The sequence below is a fragment of the Muscardinus avellanarius genome (assembly GCF_963383645.1).
Source record: "Muscardinus avellanarius genome assembly, chromosome: 3".
Taxonomy (NCBI): domain Eukaryota; kingdom Metazoa; phylum Chordata; class Mammalia; order Rodentia; family Gliridae; genus Muscardinus; species Muscardinus avellanarius.
The window spans coordinates 43156749-43180900 of NC_137788.1; the positions used below are offsets into that span (position 1 = coordinate 43156749).

The window sequence follows — 24152 nt, forward strand, 5'->3', positions numbered from 1 at the left end:
AGATTTCTGTGCAAATTATCACAATGATGTAAAAATTACTTTGCTAAGGGAACACACAGCGGTTAGAAGAGGCCTTTTAAAGGGTCCCGAGGGATTCAGAAGATTCTTGGAGAAGTATGCAGTGTGTGGGTACTCGCCTGGTGGACTTGTAGCAACTCTGGAGCCAAATGCCCATTTGATTCCTGGCTCCTAGGTTTCCTAGCTCTGCACCCTTGAGCAATCATCTGATCCCCTGGGCCTCGGTCTGCTCACCAATAAAGTAAGGAAAATGAGGGTTTCTACTTCATAGCAAGTAAGTTAATACAAGTAAATATCTTGTGCCTGGCACATCTTAAAGGCAAGTGTTCATTCTCTTATCAGTAGGTGTTGATGAAGCCCCTGACAGTGCCAGGCTTGTGTTGGGGGACAAAACAACAAATCAGATCAACTCTACTCTCATGGAGTTTATGCTTCAGGTAAAATCGGAGTCTCTCCCTCTGTTTTGGTGGTACCAGGGATGGAACACAGGGGCGTTCTACCTTTGAGGTACACCCCCAGCCCTATTTTTAATTTTTATTTTGAAACAGGGTCTCACTAATTTTCTGAGGCTGGACTCAAACCTTTGTTCCTCCTGTTTTCAGCCTCCTGAGTCCTGGAATTACAGGTATGTGCCACCATGCCCAGCAAAATCCAAGTCTTGAAGTACAAATTGTCTCTAATCTAAGGGGAGCGCCGGGGAAGGAACTCGGAGCCTCCACACTCACATTTAGCAGGCAGGCAGAGCAGCTAAACTGTGCACAGAGAGTAGAAATTTTCACAGAGGTAAAAGGAAAACCAGAGAGGTACTGGTGGGCTACCACCTGGGGGGAAGCGTCAGACCACTGAAGCCCGTGGGGACGGGCCGTGTCAGAAGGGCAGCAGTGGGCACGGGCTCACAGAGCAGACCCAGAAAAGCCCAGTCCTCTCCCTGCTAGCTGTCTGGGGCACTGACTTCATCTCTCTGAACCTGTCTCCTTAAGTGAGAAAGGTTAATAATGACGCTGACCTCAGGGAGTAATTGTGAGGGTCATCTGAGAGGACAGTCCACAGAAACCACCTGGCGCGGTGCTGGGCTCACCTAGGGACTCAGCCCCGATTCTTTCACTCTTTTTCTTTCCCTCGCAGCTCCAGTGCCAATTAACTAACAGCTTCAGTAACCACTGGGTGCACAACTGCTGGGTGGCAGAGCCTGGGCTGGCTCTGGAAATAAGCAGATGATTAACACGTGGTTTCTGCCCTCTCAAGGCTCCCAGATGAGTTGGAGGCTGGAGATGGAAGTGAGCACCTTATTAGTACTTGGAGACCAGGGCTTCTTTGTTCATTCAGTTAATAAATTCAAATTTATTGTGTGCTTATTAAGCGACTCAGGCCCTTGTGGGGGCTCAGCCTGCGGCAGGGAGGACTTGTGGACTGAGCGTTAGTTTGGAGAGGTCCTACACTCTGAAAGGGCAGCTGAACTGCCACAGCATGGCCTGCATCTCACTGGAGGGCTGAGGGGCTGTGGCAGCGGTCAAGGACACTGCTTGAGGAGGCAAGTCTAAACCAGAAGTGAGGTGGGTGGGTGGTCGAGGGGAGAGTGTGCAGGCCAAGATGGCTGAACTGCGGGCAACTCAGGGTGTGTGTTGAGGGCTTGGCTGGACATACCCATGAGGAGGGGAGAGGTGCCAGGGGGTTGAATCCAAGGATTATTTATTTATTTATTGGTGATACTGGGGGTGGAACCCAGGAGCATTCTACCACTGGGATACACTCCTAGACCTATTTTATACTTTATTTGGAAACAGGGTCTCACTAAGTTGCTGAGAGCCTCACTAAGTAGCTGAGGCTGGCTTCGAACCTGTGCGATCCTCCTGTCTCAGCCTCCCAAGCACTAGGATTACAAGCATACACCACCACGCCAGGCTACCAAGGATTATTTAAATCCAAGCCACGGGTTTGGGTGTTATTTGGAGATGGAGAAAAATCTTTGAGAGGATCTGTGCAGGGGTGACACGATGAGGTGGGTGTGTGGAGAGTGTTCTAGAAAAGATGGGATGAGAGACTTAGGGATCAACTGGATTGTGTCTCTCTGACCCTAGTGAGGTGTTAAAGCATGAAGAAGCAAGGGGTGGGTTTGGAGATGTCTTAAATCATGGCATGCACTTATCATGACTCCTGACTCCTGACTCCTGACTCCTGACGCATTCTGCATAACAGTAGCTCCAAGGACTCTTGGGGAAAGAGTCTTTGTTTTTGGTGCTGGGGATTGAATTCAGGGGCGTTCAACTTCTGAGATACAGCCCCCAGCCTTTTGGTTTTGGAACAGGATCTCACTAGGTTGCTGAGGCTGGCCTGGAACCTGCGATCCTCCTGTCTTAGCCTCCTACGCACTGGGATTGCGTGTGCCTCCATGCTCACCTGAATGTCATTTTGCAGAGCTAGAATTTCTAAAAAACTTCGGCTTTCTTCCTCTTAGCATCCACCAGCACTTTGAAACCATATTATTGTAGTTATTATTTGAAATGCCGTGCTGTGTTGCTATAGGCCCAGCAAAGGCTGTCGAGTCAAAGGTCTGGGTCTGGAACTGCTGGCTTCTTTGGTGTGGAGCGTGGGCTGATGCTTCTCCTTGGGCCTCTTCAAAAGAGGGTCGAGAGCACCCACCTCACGGCATTGTGAGGCTACAGGAGAAAGGCCTGCAGTGCTGAGCACAGTACTGGACCCTTCCCTGAAGAGCCCCAGAGCAGCACTCCAGGACTTCTTGTTCCTACTCTGTGTGTCTTCTCTCCTATACACTGCCACTTCTTACTTCTCCAATTATAATCCTAAGTGAGTTTGCAGAACAGATAACAGCTGTTCTAACTGCTTTACATGAATTAATTCACTCAGTCTCCCCAAGACCTCATCAGCCAGGATCTGTTATCATTCCCATTTTATCTTATTTCACTTTATTTTGCAGTACTGGGGATGGAACCCAGGGGCAATTCTACCTCCGAGCTATACCCTTTGCCCTATTTTGAAAGAGGGTCTCACTAAGTTGTGGAGAGCCTCACTAAGTAGCTGAGGCTGTCCGCGAACCTGCGATCCTCCTGTCTCAGCCTCCCAAATGCTGGGATTACAAGTGTGCGCCACCATGCCCGGCTATCATTCCATTTCATAATCTAGCATTAAGGTGCAGGAGGCTGGAGTGATGTCTTCTGGGCCCACCTCTGGCCAGCAGAGGAGAGGCTTGGGCCAGCAACGTGGCTCCAGAGGCTGTGCTGAGCCACACAGCATGCCACTCTCCACACCAAGAACAACTACAGCAGGCGTGCAAAGTACAGATGAAGAGACCGAAGACTGGAGACCAAGTCTCTTTTTTTGGTATTTCCTTTCAGACCAAACTTTGAAAAGGCAGCAAAGAGCTAAGAACGGTGATCCACACCTATAATCCCAGGCTGAGACTGAGGATCGTAGGTTCAAGACCAGCCTCAGCAACTTAGTGAGACAGTTTCAAAATAGAAAAATAAACTGGGCATGATGGCCCATGCTTGTAATCCCAGTACTTGGGAGGCTGAGACAGGAGGATTGCGCAGGTTTGAAGCCAGCCTCAGCTACATAGTGTGACTCTCAGCAACCTAGTGAGACCTTGTTTCCAAATAAAATATAAAATAGGTCTGGAAGTGTAGCCCAGAGGTAGAAAATTCCTGGGTTCCATTTCCAGTACCACACATAAAAAAAAAAAAAAAAAAAATAGGGCTGGGGGTGTATCTTGGAGGCAGAACACCTCTGGAATCAATCCCCAGTAACACACACACACACACACACACACACACACACACACACACACACACACACGTGTGCGCAGTAACATTTTGGATTGTTAAGGGCCATTATCCAAAATAGATTATTTGAGACAAAGAAGAAATACTAAGTGCAGAGGGAGCTTCAGGGCAAAAAAGTCTAGTGGTTGTACTTTATCCTCTTTGGGGAATTTCTTTTATATTAAAATGGCTTGATATAAAGAATGGAAAGTTCAACTTCTTAAATGTTCTATTGTTTGCATAATGTAAATGGTGGTTCTTCAATTTTTTTGACCGAAATCCCACTGAGAATCTGATGAATATAGATTCCCTTTGATACTGGGGATTGAACCCAGAGGCATTCTATCTCCAAGCAACACTCTCAGTCTTTTATTTTGAAACTGGGTCTTGCTAGGTTGTTTAGGGTCTTGTTGTATTGCTGAGGCTGGTCTTGTACCTGTGATCCTCATGTCTCAGCCTCCCAAGTACCGGGATGACAGGCATGTGTCACCAGGCCTGGTTCCCACGATCCATGAAATTAGAGACTCTATAGAAATGCAGTGGGAAATCAGAGGCCAGGGCTTGAGTTCTGACTCTCCTACAGACATGCCGCATGCCTTTGGGCAAGCCACAGAACTCAGCCAGCACCACAGTGACTACGTTGCTTCTCTCTTTTTGTGGTACTGGAGATGGAACCCAGGGGCATTCTACCTCCGAGCTACACCCCCAGCTCATATTTTATTCTTTATTTTGAAACAGTGTCTCACTGAGTTGCAAAGGGCCAAAGTAAGTAGCTGAGGCTGGCTGCAAACTGTGATCCTCCTGTCTCAGCCTCCCGAATGCTAGGATTTCAAGTGTGCGCCACCACGCCCGGCTTACCTCGCCTCTCTTAGTCAGTGGATGGTGATGATGTGCAGGGAAAGTCTGGTAAAGTGCAAAGTGCTATCTGAATGTTGTTGGAATACTGAGGCTCAGAAAAGTTACTCACCTTACGGTCACACAGCTACTAAGTGGAAAACCCAAGGTTCAAACTAGAAGATACTCAAGTCTCTGGAGTATGTGTCTGTGAAGATCTCCCTTCCTTCAAGGATTTTGAGAAATAGCCAAATGACAGTTCACGTGACGAGGTTCCATGGACTGTAAAGTGCGATTCCTATGTGAGGTCCAGGGCAATTGTGACTGAGGGAGACGAGCGCAAGCCCCCCAACCTGTGCTTTGAAGGATGTCTGCCAGAGCTCTGCAGCCTCTTAGAAGCCATCCCACCCATCCCACTGACCAGCACGGCTAGCAATTGGAAGCAGTAATTTTAATTCAACTGCAAATTGTATTTAATGTTCCTAATGTTACCAATAAGTAAACTCTATACATTATTAATATATAAACTATTATATATTATATAAAATATAATATATTATATATTACATCATAATAATATACAATAATGTATATATTAATATAATTAATGTATAACTCTACATTATTATAAGTGAACTCTATACTTTTATTCTCCTATATTAGGAATATTTCTTTTAAAAAGTGCTCTCATTCGACTCAGGCTTTGGATGCCTACAATTTAGAGCTGAACACTCGTGTGTCCTATAAAATGAAGAGTGTGGGAGCATGGCAGCATTCCAGAGCAGACACCTCTCAAAAACCCTGCACCTTTTGAGACAATGGGAAACTGGAAATACTTCCTTAAACAGCCAAAGAATTCTACAAGCACAGGGCCGACAGATAATTCAAGAGCACACAAGAGTGGACTGGAGGGGAGGAGGGAGCAGGAGCCCTGGAGCTCGCCGTGAGCGCTGGCCAACAACTGCCTCTCTCCCTGCACCTGGCGGCTGGGTGCGCGGCCTCAGACCACTGAGGCAGGAAGAAGAGCTGTGCGGGTCACTGATGGCTCTGTGGTGGGAGCGGGCGTTTTAATGTGTGTGCATAAAGAGGTATAAAATAGCTTTGGCCCCTTTTCTGGAGCTCAACAGACCAGAAGGCCACGAGTGAACAGTGACACCAGCTGAGGGTTCCAGCAGTGGGCACGAGAGGACGGTTCCCGGGGCCCCCGGGGCCAGACAGGCCAGACTGAGAACTCTGAAAAAGAGGAAGTCCACTTCCCGTACACTCAACACGCAGTAACCTTCACAAATCGGTTCCAGAGCAGTCTATGCTGCTGGACAGAGAAGTGAAGAGGAATGGGAGGGAAAATGAGCCCAAATCAGATGGAACAGGTTGAACATCAAAGTGAACTCAGAGACCTTCCTCTCAAAGCTCTACCTTGCGCTGGCCACTGCTCCTGAGCGTGGCCTGGCTTCAGGGCCGCGGCTTCCCACTGCATCTTGAGCGGCGCTGGCAAGAGCAGTGCCCTGTACCTCTCTAGCACTGGGACCGGCCCTACTGCGGAGTCCCTAGGCTAGGAAGGCAGGCAGGCGCAGAGCTGGGAGGAAGTGTTCAGATGGCCCCCCTCCCCCGCACTCGGCGGGCCTCCCTTTTGGGTCATTTGAGAGGCCTGGGGCCAGAGGTGGTCCACACTGGGGCAGATGGAGCCGAGTCTGTTGGGAACACATCTCTTTTAAGATCCCCCCCCCCTCACGGTACTGGGGATGAAACCCAGGGGCATTCTACCTCCAAGCTACATCCCAAGTCCTATTTTTTTAATTCTTTATTTTGAAACAGGGTCTCACTGGGTTGCAAAGGGCTTTATTAAGTAGCTGAGGCTGTCCATGAACCACAGGCCTCCCAAATGTTGGGATAAACAAGCGCGCGCCACCAAACCCAGCTTTTTTTTTGTGGTGCTAGGGATGGAACCCAGAGGCTTTCTACCTTCAGGCTACACTCTCAGACCTATTTTCTTTTTGATTTGGAAACAGGGTCTCACTAAATTGCTGAGAGCCTCACTAAGTAGCTGAGGCTGGCTTCGAATCTGAGTGATCCTCCTGTCTCAGCCTCCCAAGTACTGGGATTACAAGTGTGCCCCACCACGCCTGGCCACACCCAGCTTTTAAGAGAATTTTTGCAGGAGATCACAGGTGGCACACCAGAGAAAAGACACAAAGTGGAGTTTTCTGGCCGAGCCCCACTTCTGGGTAGAGGGAAATGACCAGGCCCAGCTCCAGCTTTGGTAAAGGCTTCTGAGAGCTGCTGCTGGAGCCAGGGGAACAAAGAGCATGTACACTCTTCCTTGCTAGGCACAAATCAGAAACACTGGAATACAGACCATGGGTGACACCAAAATGGCTACAGAGAACATTCCAGACTGAAAGGAAACCATTGTCTGTAAGGGCATAAAAAGAGCTCCCATGAACCAGGCTAAGCCCCGAATCCACAGATTAACAATCTAGTTTAATTCACTAAATCAAACCCCAAACTATTATATGTAGATTCAGGCAACACATGTCTTCTGGGATGAGTCCCCAAGTTTGCTCTCTCCTTCTCTTGTGTGGCATGGGGGATTAAACCCAGGGGCATCTTCCTCTGAGCTACATCCCTAGCCCTATTTTTTATCTTTATTTTGAAACAGGGTCTCACTAGGTAATGAGGGTCTCATTACTTGCTGAGGCTATCCTCAAACCTGCAATTCTCCTGCCTCAGATTCCTAAGTACTGGGATTTTTTTTTTTTTAAACAAGGTCTTACTAAATTGCTGAGGGCTTAAGCTACTGAAGTTGGCCTCGAACCTGCAATCCTCTTTTCTCAGCCTTCCAAGTATGAGATTATGGGCATGTGCCACCATGCCCAGCCCAAATTTGCTCTCTTAAATATATGAAGTCTGAATTTTTAGCTAAAGAATGAGATCCTTTTCATTTGAGATAGGGGTTCAATATCTAATATTAAAATATTAAAAGAATAAAATAGTAGAGCAAGCTCCTTGATATAGGAGAGCCCATGGTGTAGCTGATCAGATTTAGGCAATAGACAGGGCACTTCAGGCATCAAATGACAAGGCCCAAAGGTGTGAAGGAGCCGAGGAGAGAAGAGCGGGAGGATGCATGTTCAGAAAGCGCTGCTGGACCAGTGCTTGGGGGTCGGCGGCTACGAGGTTCTAACGGCCCCGAGGCAGACCTCAGAGTAGCTTCCGCAACTGGGCTTGCTCTCCGACTAGTGGACTTGGACAGATTCCCACACAGCCCTAGTGGGAACCTGGAGACCTCGGCAGAGCAGTGAATAGCCTTGCACAAAGTCAAAGCAGCCCTCAAGCAAAGCTTTTTATCTTGGTAAAGAAATCAGAAAGTACCAACAAAGATGATATGCTTTTTTCTCCCTACAATAAATGTTTCATCTCCATGCCAAGAATGTCCCATGTGACTCTCCCACCCCTTGCCTCTTAAAATTAGGTGACAAAGTAGAAACCAGCCATGAAAATAAGCAGAGGTGTGCACGTGGCTCAATGAGACAAACTGAACACACAGCACCCTGGTGTCACAGGCTGGGTGTGCTGTCCTGGACACCGTGAGGAAGAGACAGGCGCCACAGAGCTAAAAACTCCCAGTGCTTGTTCACTCATGGAAGCGGTAGTCACCAAACGAGGGCGGAACGCAGGGGCAAGGAGGGGCTGAAGTGTAATTCTCTGCAGTGAGGGTTGGGAACATATACTCATGGATGGGAAGTTTTAAGTAGCTATGTTTATTATTACTTTTTTCCAGCAATTTTGCAAGAGGCAGAAGTGTGACAGAGCTGAGTAAGACGAGTGGCAGCGAGGAGCCTCTCAACGCAGGCCGCTGGCTCGTCAGGAGGGCCGTTCCACCGCTGAGCCTTTACTCTTTTGCTTCAAGGAAAAGGGTTTCTTGAGGGAACAACTTTACCTCCAACAATGATTTATTGGGGTCCAGTTGAGTTACCTGAACAGAAAGAAAACACATATTCAGAACACCAGAAAAAGCAGTTTCCTCTACGTGGCGCTAGCCATCTCTGTACATGGCGCCAGCCCAACTCTGCACACTAATTTTGGGTGCTTAATGCACCAGCATGAGCACTTTCACACAGTCTTATTTGACCTTCAAAATAATCATGATGTAGTTGTTGCTGTTATTTTACGTGAGGAAACCAGGATTCTCAGAAAGGTCAAGTTTTATCCCTTAGTTCAGGGGAGGAACTAGCACAGACCTCAACTAAGGACCAGGTCCTGCAGACTCAACCTCCTCCTGGACAGGTCCCCTGCCTCCTGGACCTTTAGGAAAGATTCTGGTTGAAAAGCTGAGTGGCATTCCTGGGGAGCTCTGCTGGGTCAACTCCTGACAGCAGGGAAGGCTTGCTCTGCTTGGTGGGACAACAGCTAAGCCTTCTTCCCATTTAAACTACATACACTGGGGTGTGGTGATGCACACCTCTAATCCTAGTACTTGGGAGGCTGAGATAGGAGGATCACACATTTGTGGCCAGCCTCAACAACTTAATGAGACCCTCTTCCAAATTAAAACAAAAACAGGGCTGGAGGTATAGTATAATTCAATCCCCAGTATAAAATAAAACAACGCCCCACCACAAAATCCCACTACCTTTTTTTGTGTGTGTGGTACTGGGGGTGGAACCCAGAGGCTTTCTACCTCTAGGCTATACTCCCAGACCTATTTTTTTTATATTTTATTTGGAAACAGGGTCTCACTAAGTTACTGAGCGCCTCACTAAGTAGCTGAGGCTGGCTTTGAACCTGCACAATCCTCCTGTCTCAGTCTCCCAAGAGTGGGGATTACAAGCGTGCGCCACCACGCCCGGCTTTTTCTTTTTTTTTTAGTGGCACTTGGGTTCCTGGAAACCCTTCTACCTCCGGGCTACACTCCCAGACCTATTTTTTGTATTTTATTTGGAAACAGGGTCTCTTAAGCCAAAGAGGCTGGCTTTGAACCTGCGTGATCCTCCTGTCTCCGCCTCACAAGCGTGGGAATTACAAGCGTGCGCCACCACACCTGGCTAAAATCCCACTACTTTTAAGTAAACTGCAGAATGGCTATTGTACCACACCCAAAGATATCTCTCCCCAGTGAGGCCCCAGGGGTCCTTGGGAAGAATAGCACAGTCTCTTTGTTGAGGGGATATTTAGTTTAAAATAATGAGTCAACATTCACAATACTTCATGGTTTTGAAATATGGACTATTGAAAGTAAAGCTAGAAAAAATCTTGACACCATGGGATTTGCTAGTGACACAGGGATCCTAAATTAGGTTTATATCCACCTAGGTAAGGGGCAAGAAAGGGAAATGAAGGTTTTCTGTATCTGAAAGCGAGAGAAACAGAAACTTCTTGTTTGTCAAGAGGTGATGAATTTGCTGGCTGGGCGTGGTGGCGCACGCTTGTAATCCCAGCATTTGGGAGGCTGAGAAAGGAGGATCGTGGTTTGAGGACAGCCTCAGCTACTTAGTGAGGCTCTTTGAAACTCAGTGAGACACCTGTTTCAAAATAAAATAAAGGCTAAAAGCCGGGTATGGTGACACATGCTTGTAATCCCCACACTTGGGAGGCTGAGACAGGAGGATCACACAGGTTCGAAGCCAGCCTCAGCTACTGAGTGAGGCTCTCAGCAACTTAGTGAGACCCTGTTTCCAAATAAAATATAAAAATAGGTCTGGGAGTACAGCCCGGAGGTAGAAAGCCCATGGGTTCTACTCCCAGTACCACGGGGAAAAAAAAAATCCATTAAAAAACAAAACAAAACAAAATAAAGACTAAAATATAGGGCTGAAGGTATCACTTGGAGGTAGAATGCTCCTGGGTTCCATTCCCAGCACCATAAAAACAAACAAACAAAAAACAAACCCTCAAAAGAGGTGATGAGTTTTAAAAAGTTGCTAAAATCTGGTTTAGTGGAAAGGACACTGGTTTTGGAACTAAAAACACTCTGGTTGAAGTCACAGCTATGTTGGCTGCCAGCTTTGTGGCTTTGGAGTTAGTATCAACCTTGAAAGACTGATATTAAATGAGAAAAACGTGTAATTAGCACAGTGTCTGGCACAGTGCAGGTGTCAATAATAACTGCTGTGTGTTATAGCAACTGTAAAGGTGGATGAGCCAGGTGCAGTGGCACACACCTGTAATCCCAGTACTTGGGAGGCTCAGACAGGAGGATTGCAGGTTGAAGGACAGCCTCAGCAATGTAGCCAGACTCTCAGCAACCTAGCGAGACCCTGTTTCAAAATAAAAAATAAAAAAAGGGCTGTAGGTGTAGCTTAGAGAAAGAATGCCCTTCAGTTCAATTTCCAATAACACACACACACACACACACACACACACACACACACACACGCATGCACGCACGCATATGCATTGTAGATAAACAGGCAGCTCTGGGTGTGCACAGCAGATGGCCTAGCAGTCGCCAGCCAGACCTGCGGCTGCTACTCTGCCACACACAGGAGATCTGGGCCCGTGGGCAAAGACCAGCACCAGAGGTGGGCAATATGGTCTTCTGCTCAACTCAAGCCACTTCTAATGAGATGACTCTGCTCTTCTAGCTAGAGAGAAGGGGAGGCCCTCGGGACCTTGGTTGGGTGTCCCAGAGTTGGCAAGTTGAAGGGGGAATACTATGTTTGACTGTATCCAGATGGAAACCTAGTATTCCTGGGAGAGCCATTAAGGAGACATGTCTGCCCTAGAACCCCCTCTGCCTGTCAGTACTGGGGCAAAGCCTGCTCCCCTGGTATCTCTTGGGTTCGGGCAGATGGGCAGGCGAGGAGGCAGGGAGAGCCCATTGTGCTGTCTGTCTTCCAATGCACTGGGGGCCAAGCTGCCGGCAAATGTTTACCCACTTCCCCAATTAATGTACAACGCCGCATTGGCTTCTGTCAACAAACAGAGCTATGCTGCTTCTGCTCCTGACTCTTTGGCATTTTCTGCCCAGCTGCTTCCGCTATTGTTCTTAATTAACATGCCAGAGCTCTTCCGGCATCTTCTACTTTGTTATTTGTGGTTTGTAAATATGATGTTTTCTGGGAGAGACCAAAACCATGACAGTGCCAGAGCTGTGGCTACAGGCGGGAAGATGTGCCGGCAGGAGCGGGGCTGGAACACCTGCTGGAGTTGCTCTGCCGGGTTGTCCACATTCACGGTCGAGATCCATATGGGAAAACAGTGTCCAAGAAGAGGTTTTCTCCAGTCACTTTACACGGGATTTTGGAAGAAACAAAAACTTCTTGAACTTCTATTACATGCTAGTCACATTATCTTACAGAGTCCATGCAGCAACCACGTGTGACAGTGGAGATGAGACCACTGAGGCTCAAGGTGGCTGCCACTCATTTAGGGCCACATGTTCAGAAACTGTCTGTACAGCATAATGGTTACAGGGGTGAAGCAAGCCCTAGTTTTCAAATCCTAGCTGTTTCAAATCCTAGCTTTCAATTACTACCAATTTGACCTTGAAGAAGTTATAGAACCCGAGAGCCTGGATTCCCATGTGTAAAATGGGAATCACCGTTTCTCCTTTTTTAGGTTGTTGTGATGGTGATGGCTAAATGGAATAATGCTGGTGAAGACTCTAGGCTGTCCTGAGCCAGCAAGTGCGCAGCAGGCGGAGGCCAGCACCGGCCATGGAGTTCCTTGGGTAGGTCCCTGGTTTCTCTGACTACAAATCTGGAGCCTCACCCCCAAGGCCACCCAGAGCCCAGGCACCAGGCTGCCCTTCTTGTTTTACTCCATGGACCAACAAGAGTGTGCTCTTTCCCTGAAGGAGTGGCGACTTGATCTCTGCGGCCCTCCCACAGCAGTGGTGGGGCCGGGCCACCAGGACTGCTCTAAAGTGAACATGGCCCTGGTGGAGCACTCCCCTGGTCCCATACAGCAAGCTATATTTTCCCCCTCTTAAGATCATTTACACAAGAATTTCAAAGTATAAACAAGGGCAATTTCTGTTTTCATTTTCATTTGCCTGGTTTGGACAAGTGACTAAGGGGAAACGAGGTGGGGGGACGATGAACACCATGCTTCTCCTCAGCATGACAGTGGCTACTCTAAAACAACTTTGTGGGGGCTCAGGGCGCCTTTCAAGAAGGGCACCGAACATGTTAGGAGGGAGGAGCCTGAGACCCAAGCCCCTGAGAAACAGCTGAGCCAGAATCAAGGCCAACTAGCACAGGAACCCACTTAACTACTGAGTTATACTGCCAAGCACACTGCCGAGAGCAGCATCCACAGAGAAAAGGAAGATGGGTGAGATGACCCTGAGTTTGTTTCTAACCAAGCTCCCAGGATATATAAGATCTTCACTTTAAGAATGGCAAAAGGTCGGGAGTCATAAAAAATATCCTGAAATGTTTATAAAATACGAATACAAAAACCCAATCTGAGCTTGTGTTTTGCCATTTACTTGAGACTTTACTGAATTATTGACTCTCTAAATCAACAGAAAACCCCACCCTTTGGGACTCCTTGGGGGAAGAGGGGTGTTCTCAGATTTCTCAGATAAGAGGGGTAGCTTGGCTTTCTCTATAGTTAGAAGAGGAAAATCAACCGTCTTGACATTTTCTTCACTGCACTTTGGAAACCTGAATGGGTACATCTTCTAATTAAAATACTATTTTAGCAAACTGGCTTGTGAATTTTTTGATTTATGGAAGCAAAAAAATGTGTCATGTTTTCTGACCAATAGAGCTATTCTTATCTAGCTCAATTTTCTTAATAGTTTGAAATTTCATATATATTTTATTTCTATTTTCTTTCACTCCCTAGGCTTCAGTTCCTTTTCTTTTCTGGTACTGGGGATTGAACCCAGGGCTTTGTGCGTGCTAGGCAAGTGCTCTACCTCTTAGCTACAACCCCAGCCCTTCAGTTCCTTTTGTAAAAAATAACATTGCTGTTAAGAAAAATGTAAAATTGATGCAATCAATTTTTTTTGGTAATAACAGTGATATTTAATCATCACTTGAGTCCTAAGTTTACTTTTCATTGGTCTTGTGTCTTTCAATTAGTCTTGAACGAGTTAAGTGAAAGGGTATTATTTAGTGGCTTCGAAGTCCCCAAAGTGTTTATAAACTATGATTTGATGTAATAGGATACAAGAGTCACAGCTCTTTTTTCTCAGTGTTTGGTCTTGATTAAAAGGTGATGGTCATCCAGTCAGGGCATAAATAAATTTTAAAATATTTTCCTATCTGTATCATAAAGCTACAACAAAGCTTAGTCTTAAAGATATGTTTCGATAAAGTCATTTTTTTTTTTTTTTTGCAGGTCTGGGGATGGAACCCAGGAGCATTTGACCTCCGAGCTACACCCCCTGCCCTAGTTTTTATTCTTTATTTTGAAACCGGGTCTCACTGAGTTGCAGAGGGCATAAGTAGCTGAGGCTGTCCGCGAACTGTGATCCTCCAGGTCTCAGTCTCCCGAATGCTGGGATTACAAGCGTGCGCCACCACGCCCGGCTAAGTCAAGTCATTTGAACACAAAATAAATATGCTAATAAACTTCCTTCTGAAGAAATGTGTACATAATAGTGATTACTATTATCTTACAACTCTTGAAGTACTTCCACAATCTTCAAAGCTATGCTAAGAGACTGGATTCTCTTTTACCTTCATATTTACAGGTGAAAATACCAAAGCTCAATTATGGTCATTTCCTATTCTTGGTTGTAGAATTTGAAACTGGTAAAGCTGAAAGGTTCAAAGGTCTTCCCACTTCAAATCTTGATGTCTCCTCTATGAGGCTGCATGGGGGCTGCTGCTCTTGGAGTTTGGGTCTGGACTGTCCCCTAAGGCTCAGGTGTGAAAGGCTGGGTCCCTCAGGCAGCAAGGTTCAGGTGGGGTTCTTGGGAACTGATGGGATCACAAGGCTAACCTCAGTGGGCTAATCATTCAGTGAGTTTGTAATTGAACAGAGTATTGTGAGGTGCCTGAAGTTAGGACATGTTTGCAGGACGTAGGTTACTGGGTGTGTGCCCTAGAAATATATCTTAGCTGTGGCCCCTTCTTTATTCTTTCTACTTCCTGGCTACCAGGAGGTGAACAGGTTTGTGTACCACACCCTTCTGCCATGATGCTAACCCTTGCCATAGGCCCACTATGATGAGGCCAAGCAATTAAGGACTGAAACCTCTGAAACCATGAGCTAGAATAAACCTGTTTTAAGCTGCTTTCAGACATTCTGCATTAGCAGTAAAAAGGTAATTAACACAGCTGCACATGTAAATTTCCAGATTACCATCAAGCCAAATGTATTTGTTTTTGTTCAAGATTAGCATTTACTTTGAGCTCAGGAGAATGGCTAATCTTTTTTGACATGCTATGAGTAGACTATTCTATTAGTTACTCTGTTAAAAAAAAAAACATGTACATTAAGTATCAGAAGCTTAATTATTATTAGTGTCATTTACAAAACAAATTACCATTTTTTGGTGCCCTCATTCCCCTGGCCCTGGTGCTGGGGATGGAACCCAGGGCTCTGCACATGCTAGGCAAGTGATCTACCACTGAGCTACATCTCCAGCTCGTGTGTGTGTGTGTGTGTGTGTGTGTGTGTGTGTAGTACTGGGGACTGAACTCGGGTGTTCTACCTCTGAGCCATACTCTAAGCTCTATTTTTTATTTCGAAACAGGGTCCACTAAGTTGCTAGGGGCCTTGCTAAGCTGATAAGACTGGCCTTGAATCTATAATCCTCTTGTGTTAGCCTCTCAAGTACTAGGATTACAGGCGTATTTTATTTTATTTTACTTTAAGACCAGGTCTGGCTCAGGCTGGCCTTGAACTTGCAACCCTCCTGTTCCAGCCTCTCAAAGTGGCTAGGATTTCAGGCATGTACCACCATACCCAGATAGTGGTTTTTTTGTTTTTTTTTTTAGATGGGGTCTGGCTAAGTTGCCCAGGCTGGCCTTGAATTTGCAATCCTCCCACTTTAGCCTCCTGACTAGCTTGGACTATAAGCTTATACCACCAAGCCCAGCTTATTTGGTGCTTTCGAAGTATCAGGCACTATACTAGTTCTTCTATATATTACCTAATTATGTGGTTACAATGATTCTATGAGGTAAGTATTCCTATTATTTCCATTTGGTTAGGGGGCTTGCCCAAGTCAGGAAAGATAAGGCAAGAATTTATACTCCAGTTTATAAGCTTCAGCCTGTGTCCAATGCACTGGCCTCCACTGCCTTTCCACTAGTGATCCTACTTCTAAACAGGGCTCGAGAACAGGACTAACTGGCTCTCCCTTGGGTATAAAGAAAGCTACACGCTGCAGCTGTGTCATGGCTCATGTCCCTATTATGGTGTGGGCTTTGTTGTTCCCCTTAGGAACCCATGCTGTCTTTTGTTACTGTCAATGTAGTCTTAATAGCTAATTGTCCCTTTTCTTTTGATGAACTAGGGGTTCCTACAGAGGGCAGTTGCATTCACAAAGTATCAGACGGCTAACTTTTTTTCTTTTAGTAGAAAAAGATGCGTATAGTATTTATATTTCTATATTTATGTTAAGAAACCAGAATAAAAACACCATAGATATTTTATGTTTAAATATATCTACGCGAACACATACTAAGAATTCTAGAAGGAGCTACATCAAACTTTCCATAGTAGTTACTTCTGGGGGGGGGGGCATGAAACTAGAAATTGTAGTCAAAGGCTATTTTAGATTTACCTAGAAGTGTGACTTTCAAACAGGGGTGAATATCCTTTCCAAGGGACACTGGATGATGTCTGGAGATAAGCAAGCAAGATGGTATATGGGGGCTGCTACTGGCATCCAGCAGGTAGAGGACAGGATGCTGCCAACCTTCCTATGCTGCACACAGCAGCCCCTATCAGAAGTAACCACCGCGCCTAACACACCAACAGTATGTGGTGGATAAACCCTCATCTATGTAATTTGCATTTTTATATGAACATAGGATTCAAGTATTACTTGCATGATTAAAACTAATTTCCAGACCGAGGTTGTAGCCTAGTGGTAGGGCACACACTCAGTGTGCACACAGCCCTGGGTGTGCTCCCCAACACTAATTTGTTTTCCAAATAGGGTGGTGTGATATGCTGTTCACATTTATCCTTTGGGACCGGTCACTTATTCCTCCAGTTGCCAGGTATGTTGACTACTGTTGAGTCACATGAGTTGTCAGAGAGAAAATTTGAGTTGATTTGTTGGTCTTGGGCTGATCACAGTGTTAAAAGGCTTTAATAACTATAAAGTTCTTTACAAACAAATGGGATCGAGCTGGGCATTTTGGCACATGCCTCTAATTCCAGTACTTGAGAGGCTGAAGCAGGAGGATTGCAAGTTTGAGGCTAGCGTCAGCAAGACCCTGTTTTAAAATAAAGAACTGTTGGCGTGGTGGCATATGCCTATAATCTCAGTACGTGAAAGGCTGAGGAGGATCGCAGGTTCAAGGACAGCCTTAGCAACTTAGGGAGACTCTCATCAACTTAGCTAGACCCTGATTCCAAATTAGGGATGGGGATGTATCTCAGAGGGGATGAATGCCCCTGAGTTCAATCACTACTACTATGACACACACACACACACACACACACCCTACATGAAGGAGTAGAGGCTCTGAGAGATTACATAACTCAAGACTGCACAGGCAGGAAGTAGCAGAGCAAGAATAAAGTAGGCTTGACTCCAAAGTCTGTGTTCTGTTCTTAAGCACCACATTAGATGATTTAGTATGGTTGTCATGCACTGACTATTTATTCTGGGCCCTTAGTTTGGAAGGACTGTCCTCTTCATTTAAATGAGGCATATATTTCCCCACAAGAGAGCATATTACTACCTTAGGCATTTGTGCAAATTCTACTCATATAACTTCTAAATTACAACAGATCTAATTATTGAAGCTAAGCAGGTTTTTAGGGGTCATTTCTATAAAATTTTGGGACAGAAAAGCCAAGTGAGTGGAAAGGACTTACCCAAGGTTACTTTCTATTTGTGGCAAATCTAGACTCCTCAGTCCCAAACCATGCCTTTCCACGTACTATTCAGTGAGGACACCAACTCTAAAGTGTTACTAACGTTGCAGTGACCTCAAACTTAGTACACTGTCAGGGATGCCCTGGATAACAAACAAGGGAGATGTGGCCCTCTCTTTGCATTGGTATTCCTGATGGCAGTGTGGGTCACTATTCTATTAAATGACAGTGTAAACAGAGTAGGCTCAGAGGTAAGAGGGGGACTCCAACAAGGGTAGGGTGGGAAGAGGAGAACCTCTTTGGCCTAAAATAGAAGAAGATCCAAGACTATAGAATGAACATAAAAGGAACAAAAGAACAATGAACACTAACAAGAATGTAAAAACTGTTTGGCAAAGTGAAACAACTCATGCTTCCCCTTTTTGAGAACAATCCCCAATATTGTGGAATCTGAAAAATGCAACTCCAATGAATTCAAGGATGTTCTGCTTTCCAGAGCACTTTGTAAGCTGGCTGTCCCTGGAGCCATCAACAGAGCACAGGCAAACTCACGAATGACTATTTGACAGTGTGACAAGAGGTCAGTGCAATTAGCCCCAATGGTGTGCCCAGGTGCGGACGGCCAAGAGCCTGGTCTCCTCCTTCCTTGGGGCAGCCCGACAACTCTGGGACATGTTGCCTCTTGTTGCCTCTGACTCTGAGCAAACTGGTTGGCTGCCCCAGAGAGGCACATGCACACCATTTTGTGTGTGTGTGTGTGTGTGTGTGTGTGTGTGTGTGTGTGTGTGTGTGTATTAGAAGATGGCAGGGAAGCACTAATCCAAGGGACATGCCTCACTGCCATTGCAAGCAGGTCCTTGTATAACAGGGTCCTAGGATGCCTCTGACACATGACTTTCTTAGAACACTAAGCTATATTTGGAATTGAGCACTAAGAAACAAAAGAATGAGAGATACTTGTTTATAGGTTTAGAACTAAGTTTAAAAATTAAAAGCCTTTGAAGCCAGGCTTGATGGACCATGTCTGTAATCCCAGTATTTAGGAGGCTAAGACAGGAGGATTGCAGGTTCATGATCAGCCTCAGCAACCTAGAGAGACTCTTAGCACCCTAGTGAGACCCAAAAAGAAAATGGGGCGTGGTGGTGCATGCTTGTAATCCCTGCATTTGGGAGGCTGACACAGGAGGATCTAGGTTCGCAGACAGCCTCGGCTACTTAGTGAGGCCCTTTGCAACTCAGTGAGACTGTTTCAAAATAAAGAATAACAAATAGGACTGGGGGTGTACCTTGGAGGTAGAATGCCCCTGGGTTCCATCCCCAGCACTGCAAAACAAACAAACAAACAGACAGACAGACAAACAAACAAACAAACAATAAACGGCTGGGGGTGTAGCTCAGAGGTAGGATGCCCCTGGGTTCAAGCCCTATTAACCCTCCCCCTTACACACACAGCCTTTTGGGAAATCCTGATTATTGTCTGCCCCAGAATTTCACCTCTAGGCCTGGAGTAAGTGCTCATTAGGGAGCAGAAGGAAAAAGCACTGGGAGATCTCAAATCCTGGCACTACATGCATGCTCCTGAGCCAGTCATTTAACCTCTTATCATGAAATAAGACTCCCACATCTCATCTGTAAGCTAGAGACATTGCTGGACTCCAATTTCCTTCTGGGTTTCTCTCCTTCCCACTTCCACTTGCTAGAGAGTTGAAGAGAAGATCTGATCCCATTGCTCTCCTATTTAAAGTTCTTCAGGGATTCCTTATTTCACCAGGATATTCATCTGCTTTGGCCTCGTCTTCCCAATCTGCAAGTGGTATTTCAGACAAGACTGGTAGTGGGCCTACAATGGATGGCACGCTGGAAAGACAGTGTGGATCATGAAGAGCTCAAATGTCTTACTCTCTATAGTTTAAATTTCTGAAAAAAATACCTTCTCCTGGGCTTCAGAGAGATCTGGAGTGGCATGCTTGGTGTCTTTAGGGAGAAAGTAAGCATTTTGAATGCATTTCAATACCCAAGCAAGGCCCTGCAAGCCAGTGTGTGCATAGCTCTGCACACAAACACTGCTCAAGAGCTGCAGCTTTGAACAGGAGTTAAAAGAGTTGAGTCCCTAACGACATACAAAAGACTTGCTGGTGTGATTTATTCTGATGTATTTACTTATCCAATTACCAAAACAGCAGGAGATCATTAAATTTTCTAGTTACCAGATGCAGCACGTTCAATATCTTAAATGTTACCAAGGCTCTCTCTGAGCTATTTTGATATGACATTTCATCTGCCCAAAAGCTTATAAAATTGGAAGGCAAGCATCATGAACAGAGCTCCAGTTTTCTTTGAAGGCTGGTCCAGCAGGTGCCTGCACAACACCAAACCTATACCAGAAGACCCAAGACTCCTGGGCTGAAGGAAAGCATCATGACAAGAAACAAAGGTATTTAGGAAGAGAGGATGCTAAAGAAGTGGGACTTGAGCTGGGCATAGTGGTCTACACCTGTAATCCTAGGACTTGGGAGGCCGAGACAGGAGGATTACAGGTTCAAGGACAGCCTCAGCAAGTAGTGAGATTCTCAGCAACCTAGTGAGACCTTGTTTCAAAATAAAAAGAGGGCTAAGGGCAGAGCTGAGAGGTAGAATGCCCCTGGGTTCCATCTCTAGTACCAAAAAAAAAAAAAAAAAAAAAAAAAAGAGAGAGAGAGAAAAGAAAAATAAAAGAAAAAAAAAAAACAAATGACAGTGAAAGTGATATTTGAAAGTGGCTGGAACAGGCATTTTTACCTTTCCTTCCTTGGGGTTTGAACTCAGAGGTGATCTGCCTCTGAGCTATACAGCCCTATTTTACTTTTTATTTTGAAGCAGGGTCTTGCTAAGTTGCTGAGGCTGCTCTTGAACTGTGATCTTCCTGTCTCTGCCTCTGAGACTGGGATTACAGATGTGAGCCACCACACCTGGCTCCAGTGAGATTTCATCAGGCTCTTTTCCTACCAGGAAGTCCCATGTCCACAAGGGGCAGGGCTCAGAGTGGAGGATAGCCGGGAATGGCACCCTCTGGGAGACTGCACACCTGTTCCTACCCCTTGCACACCATGTCTTGACTACCCCTGTGATCTGACAAGTCGCTCTTCCTTCTCTGAGTGTGGATCCTGTTAAGTGGATGTTAACAGCTGTCGCACCAATTCATACATCTGCTACGAAGCATTGCAGCTTATCTTCTGTACTTTATACCAATGTCTCTTGCAAACTCTGAGCAACTTCAGGATGGGATCAGTGTGCATTACATGCTTTCAATAATGTGTGCTGAGTATCAAATCAGAGCTCATGAGAATGCTAGAAGGCACACAGCAAGCTCATACTACATTTTAAGAGTAAGTAGCAAAATAGATCTTTACTCTATTTCCTCCTGAAAAATACATCAAATAAGTGAAATCTAGGCATAAACTTTTTGAAAGTTCTTTGCTATCCTTCAAAGCTAAGCTCAAATGCTACTTCATCCACTAAACCAGGACTCAGCGATGGAGCCCATATCAATGTGTCTCCTACGCCTGTAACACAGGTGTCCACACCTGGCTTCTTCTCCCATTCACAAGGCCACCGGCTCACAGTGGCCACCTGTGTTCACTGTGGTCTCCCCTTCAGGTGGTCGATCCACCTTTCACTAGGCGCTGCCAAGGTCTGCTGGAGCCTGGAGGTCAGGGTTTGCCAGGAATGCAGGTACTGGTGATGCCAACCCTGTTCTTTGATAAAACAGCCTTCCTACACTTGGGGATACTAGAGCACCGAGGTCAAAGGATTAGCTGCAGTCTCACATCAAGTTCTCAGTCTGTTGTGCTCCTCGGACTATCTTGCAATTGTCTATGAGTTTGTCTTTCTAGTTAGATTGAAGTGTGTGTGTGTGTGTTACTGGGGAATGAACCCAGAGGCATTCTACCTCTGAGCCATACCCCAACCCTTTTTCAAAAAATTTGGAAGCAAGCCCGGCGTGGTGTCGCACACTTGTAATCCCCGTGCTTGGGAGGCGGAGACAGGAGGATCGCGCAGGTTTGTAGCCAGTCTTGGTGGCTTAAGAGAGACCCTGTTTCCAAACAAAATAGTTCTGGGAGTGTAGCCTGGAGGTAGAAGGGGTTCCAGGAACCCCAGTACCACCAAAAAAAAAAAAAAAAAAAAAAAAAAAAAAAAAAAAGGAAGCAAGGTCTCACTATATTGCTGAGGGTCACTCTAAATTGCTGAGGCTGGCTTCCAACCTGTGTTCCTTCTGGCCAGTTAAGCTGAATCCTGAGGGCACCTAAGAGGTTTGATTGGCTACTTATACCTGAGGTGTGGTGTACCTGGAAACAGTTGGTTTAATAACAGTTTGTTGAAAGACTGGCCTGAATGAATGAATAAATGATGCCCCCCCAGCCTCCATCAATCCAAAGACTCGGGATGGAGAGGAGCTGACTCCCTGGCCTCTGTCCTCAGCCTCGGGGCCTGTCAGTGGCACCCGCAGGCCACCCCAGCAGGTCCCTTGGCTCTGGCTGCTCTCTGGCCCTTGCTTCATCAGCCCTCTGCACTGACTCAGGGCTGACAGTAAGAGCGCATCAATTGCCCTTTCCGAGGGGACAGATTTTTTCCTGTCTGTTTAAACTGTTGTTAGAATTGGCTAATTAGAAGGATTTAAAAAATCTTAATACTCTAAACAGAGAAAACTGGTTCTGAATTATTAAGCAACATTTTCAGTGCATTTGAATAACCTTAAGTGACTTAGCTGCCACCTGATCCTAAGCTCTGGCTCAGATAAATAAATGTGAAATACTGTCAAAGCCTCAGCTTATGAGAGCCTCCAGCTACAGTAAATAAAAGCTTAAGTCCCCATAAACTGCTCGGGATGGAGATATTTTCATTTAAAGGAGAGAAGATGATCTTAAATAAAGCCAGTAGAACCAGGAAGCTAATGGTTTGATTCTACTTTCAGAAGAAAGTTGTCAATGGGAGCAATATTATCAATATCCAGGTCATTTAATCACAGAATCACAGAGTACCAAAGCTGAAATAATATTAAGAAAGATCCTATTTTAATCTCTTCATATTTCAGGTGAGAAAAATTAAGACCCAGAGAAGTATGTGTCTTGCTTGAGATCACACAAGGGGCCGGAAGAGTAAAAGTTCAGCCCAAGATGCCTGCTCCAGCCTGTTCTCCTTCTTACTGGCCCACAAGCCTCCAGGAACATCCTGCTGGAGATGGCAGGACGACAGGCTGCACCTGGCTGTGAAAAGACACCGGAAACCTTAACTGGACAGGTCACTTGTGGTGCGTGAGCTTTGGGACTCCATGCTTTTCTCCCCAGACCTGGGAGTTCTTTCCATGGTTGTGCTGAAGGGGGGAGGAGAGGGGAAGAGGGGGAGAGAGAGAGGGGGGGGGGAAGAGAGAGGGAGAGAGAGAGAGAGAGAGAGAGAGAGAGAGAGAGAGAGAGACCGAGAATAACTGAGGGTGAAGACTCTAACGTGGCCCCTCGACCTGCCTAAACTCAAGCCATGAAGTTATCATGAGCTACCCAAGAGTTTCTGCCTGGTGAGATAGAAAATACAAAAAACAAACAAAAACAGTAGGTGTGCTCGTTTATTTCTTCTCACTTACTTACTAAACAAATATTATTCCTTTTTTTTTTTGGCACTGGGGACTGAACTAGGAGCACTCTACCACTGAACTACATCCCAGCCCTTTTTATTTTGAGATAGGAGCTTGCTAAGTTGCCCAGGCTGGCCTCAAATTTGTAAACCTCCTATCTCAGCCTCCCAAGTTGCTAGGATTACAGGTGTGTGCCATTGCACCTGGCTAAACAAATATTTCTTGAGTGTTTACTCAAAGAAACATGCTAGGTACTAAAACACAGAGTGTAGGGCAGCACACAATAAGAAAATGAACGGGTGCAATCCAGAATAGTAGAGGTAAGTTGTGACTGGAGAGAGGATGCCAAGGAACCACAAGGAAGGTAAACAGCAAACACAGTCAGTCCTAGGGTCTGTCCATCTGTCTGTCTGTTTCTCTCTCTTTGGTATTGGGAATTGAACCTAGGGACAGGTATTCTACCTCCAAGCTATATCCCCAAGCCCTTTATAACTTTCTGTTTTGAAACGAGGTCTTGCTAGGTTGCTGAGAGTCTTGCTAAGTTGCTACGGATGGCCTTGAACCTGTGTGACCCTCCTGTCTCAGACACCCAAGTACTGGGATTACAAGAGTGTGCCATCACGACCAGCTCACATCTCTTTTTCCTCATTTTATTCTGATATGCACAACTACTTCCTACAATCTCATTAACCATTTTACTGACTTGTAGTTTTTTGTTTAAAAAATTGTATTTATCTTCATTTTGTAACTGACTATAAACTTGAGCTAGTCATTTCTGATTTTAATGTTTTTTTTCTAGGCCTTAGGCAAATTACTTTCCTCTTCTGTGTCTCAGATTTTTATCTATAAAATAAGGGCCTTTTCTAGTTCCCACAGTCTCAAAAGTATGCGTAGAGGCTGTTCACAAAGGTCTTATAAAAGGTCAACTAGAAGAAGAAACTGAAATAAATTTGGAA

At 45.7% G+C, this 24152-nt stretch overlaps 1 protein-coding gene across 2 annotated transcripts in view; it reads right to left on the reverse strand.

Moving 5' to 3' along the window:
* Nucleotides 1-8523: 8523 nt before the first annotated feature.
* Nucleotides 8524-24152, reverse strand: part of FAF1 (Fas associated factor 1) — a gene marked incomplete at both ends in the record, with an annotated part of 358834 nt that continues 343205 nt past the window's right edge. For both annotated transcript variants that reach the window (XM_080690990.1, XM_080690989.1), the window contains one exon: nt 8524-8607. In XM_080690990.1, coding sequence (XP_080547116.1) covers nt 8524-8607 — 84 coding nt within the window. The remainder of the gene's footprint in view (nt 8608-24152) is intronic.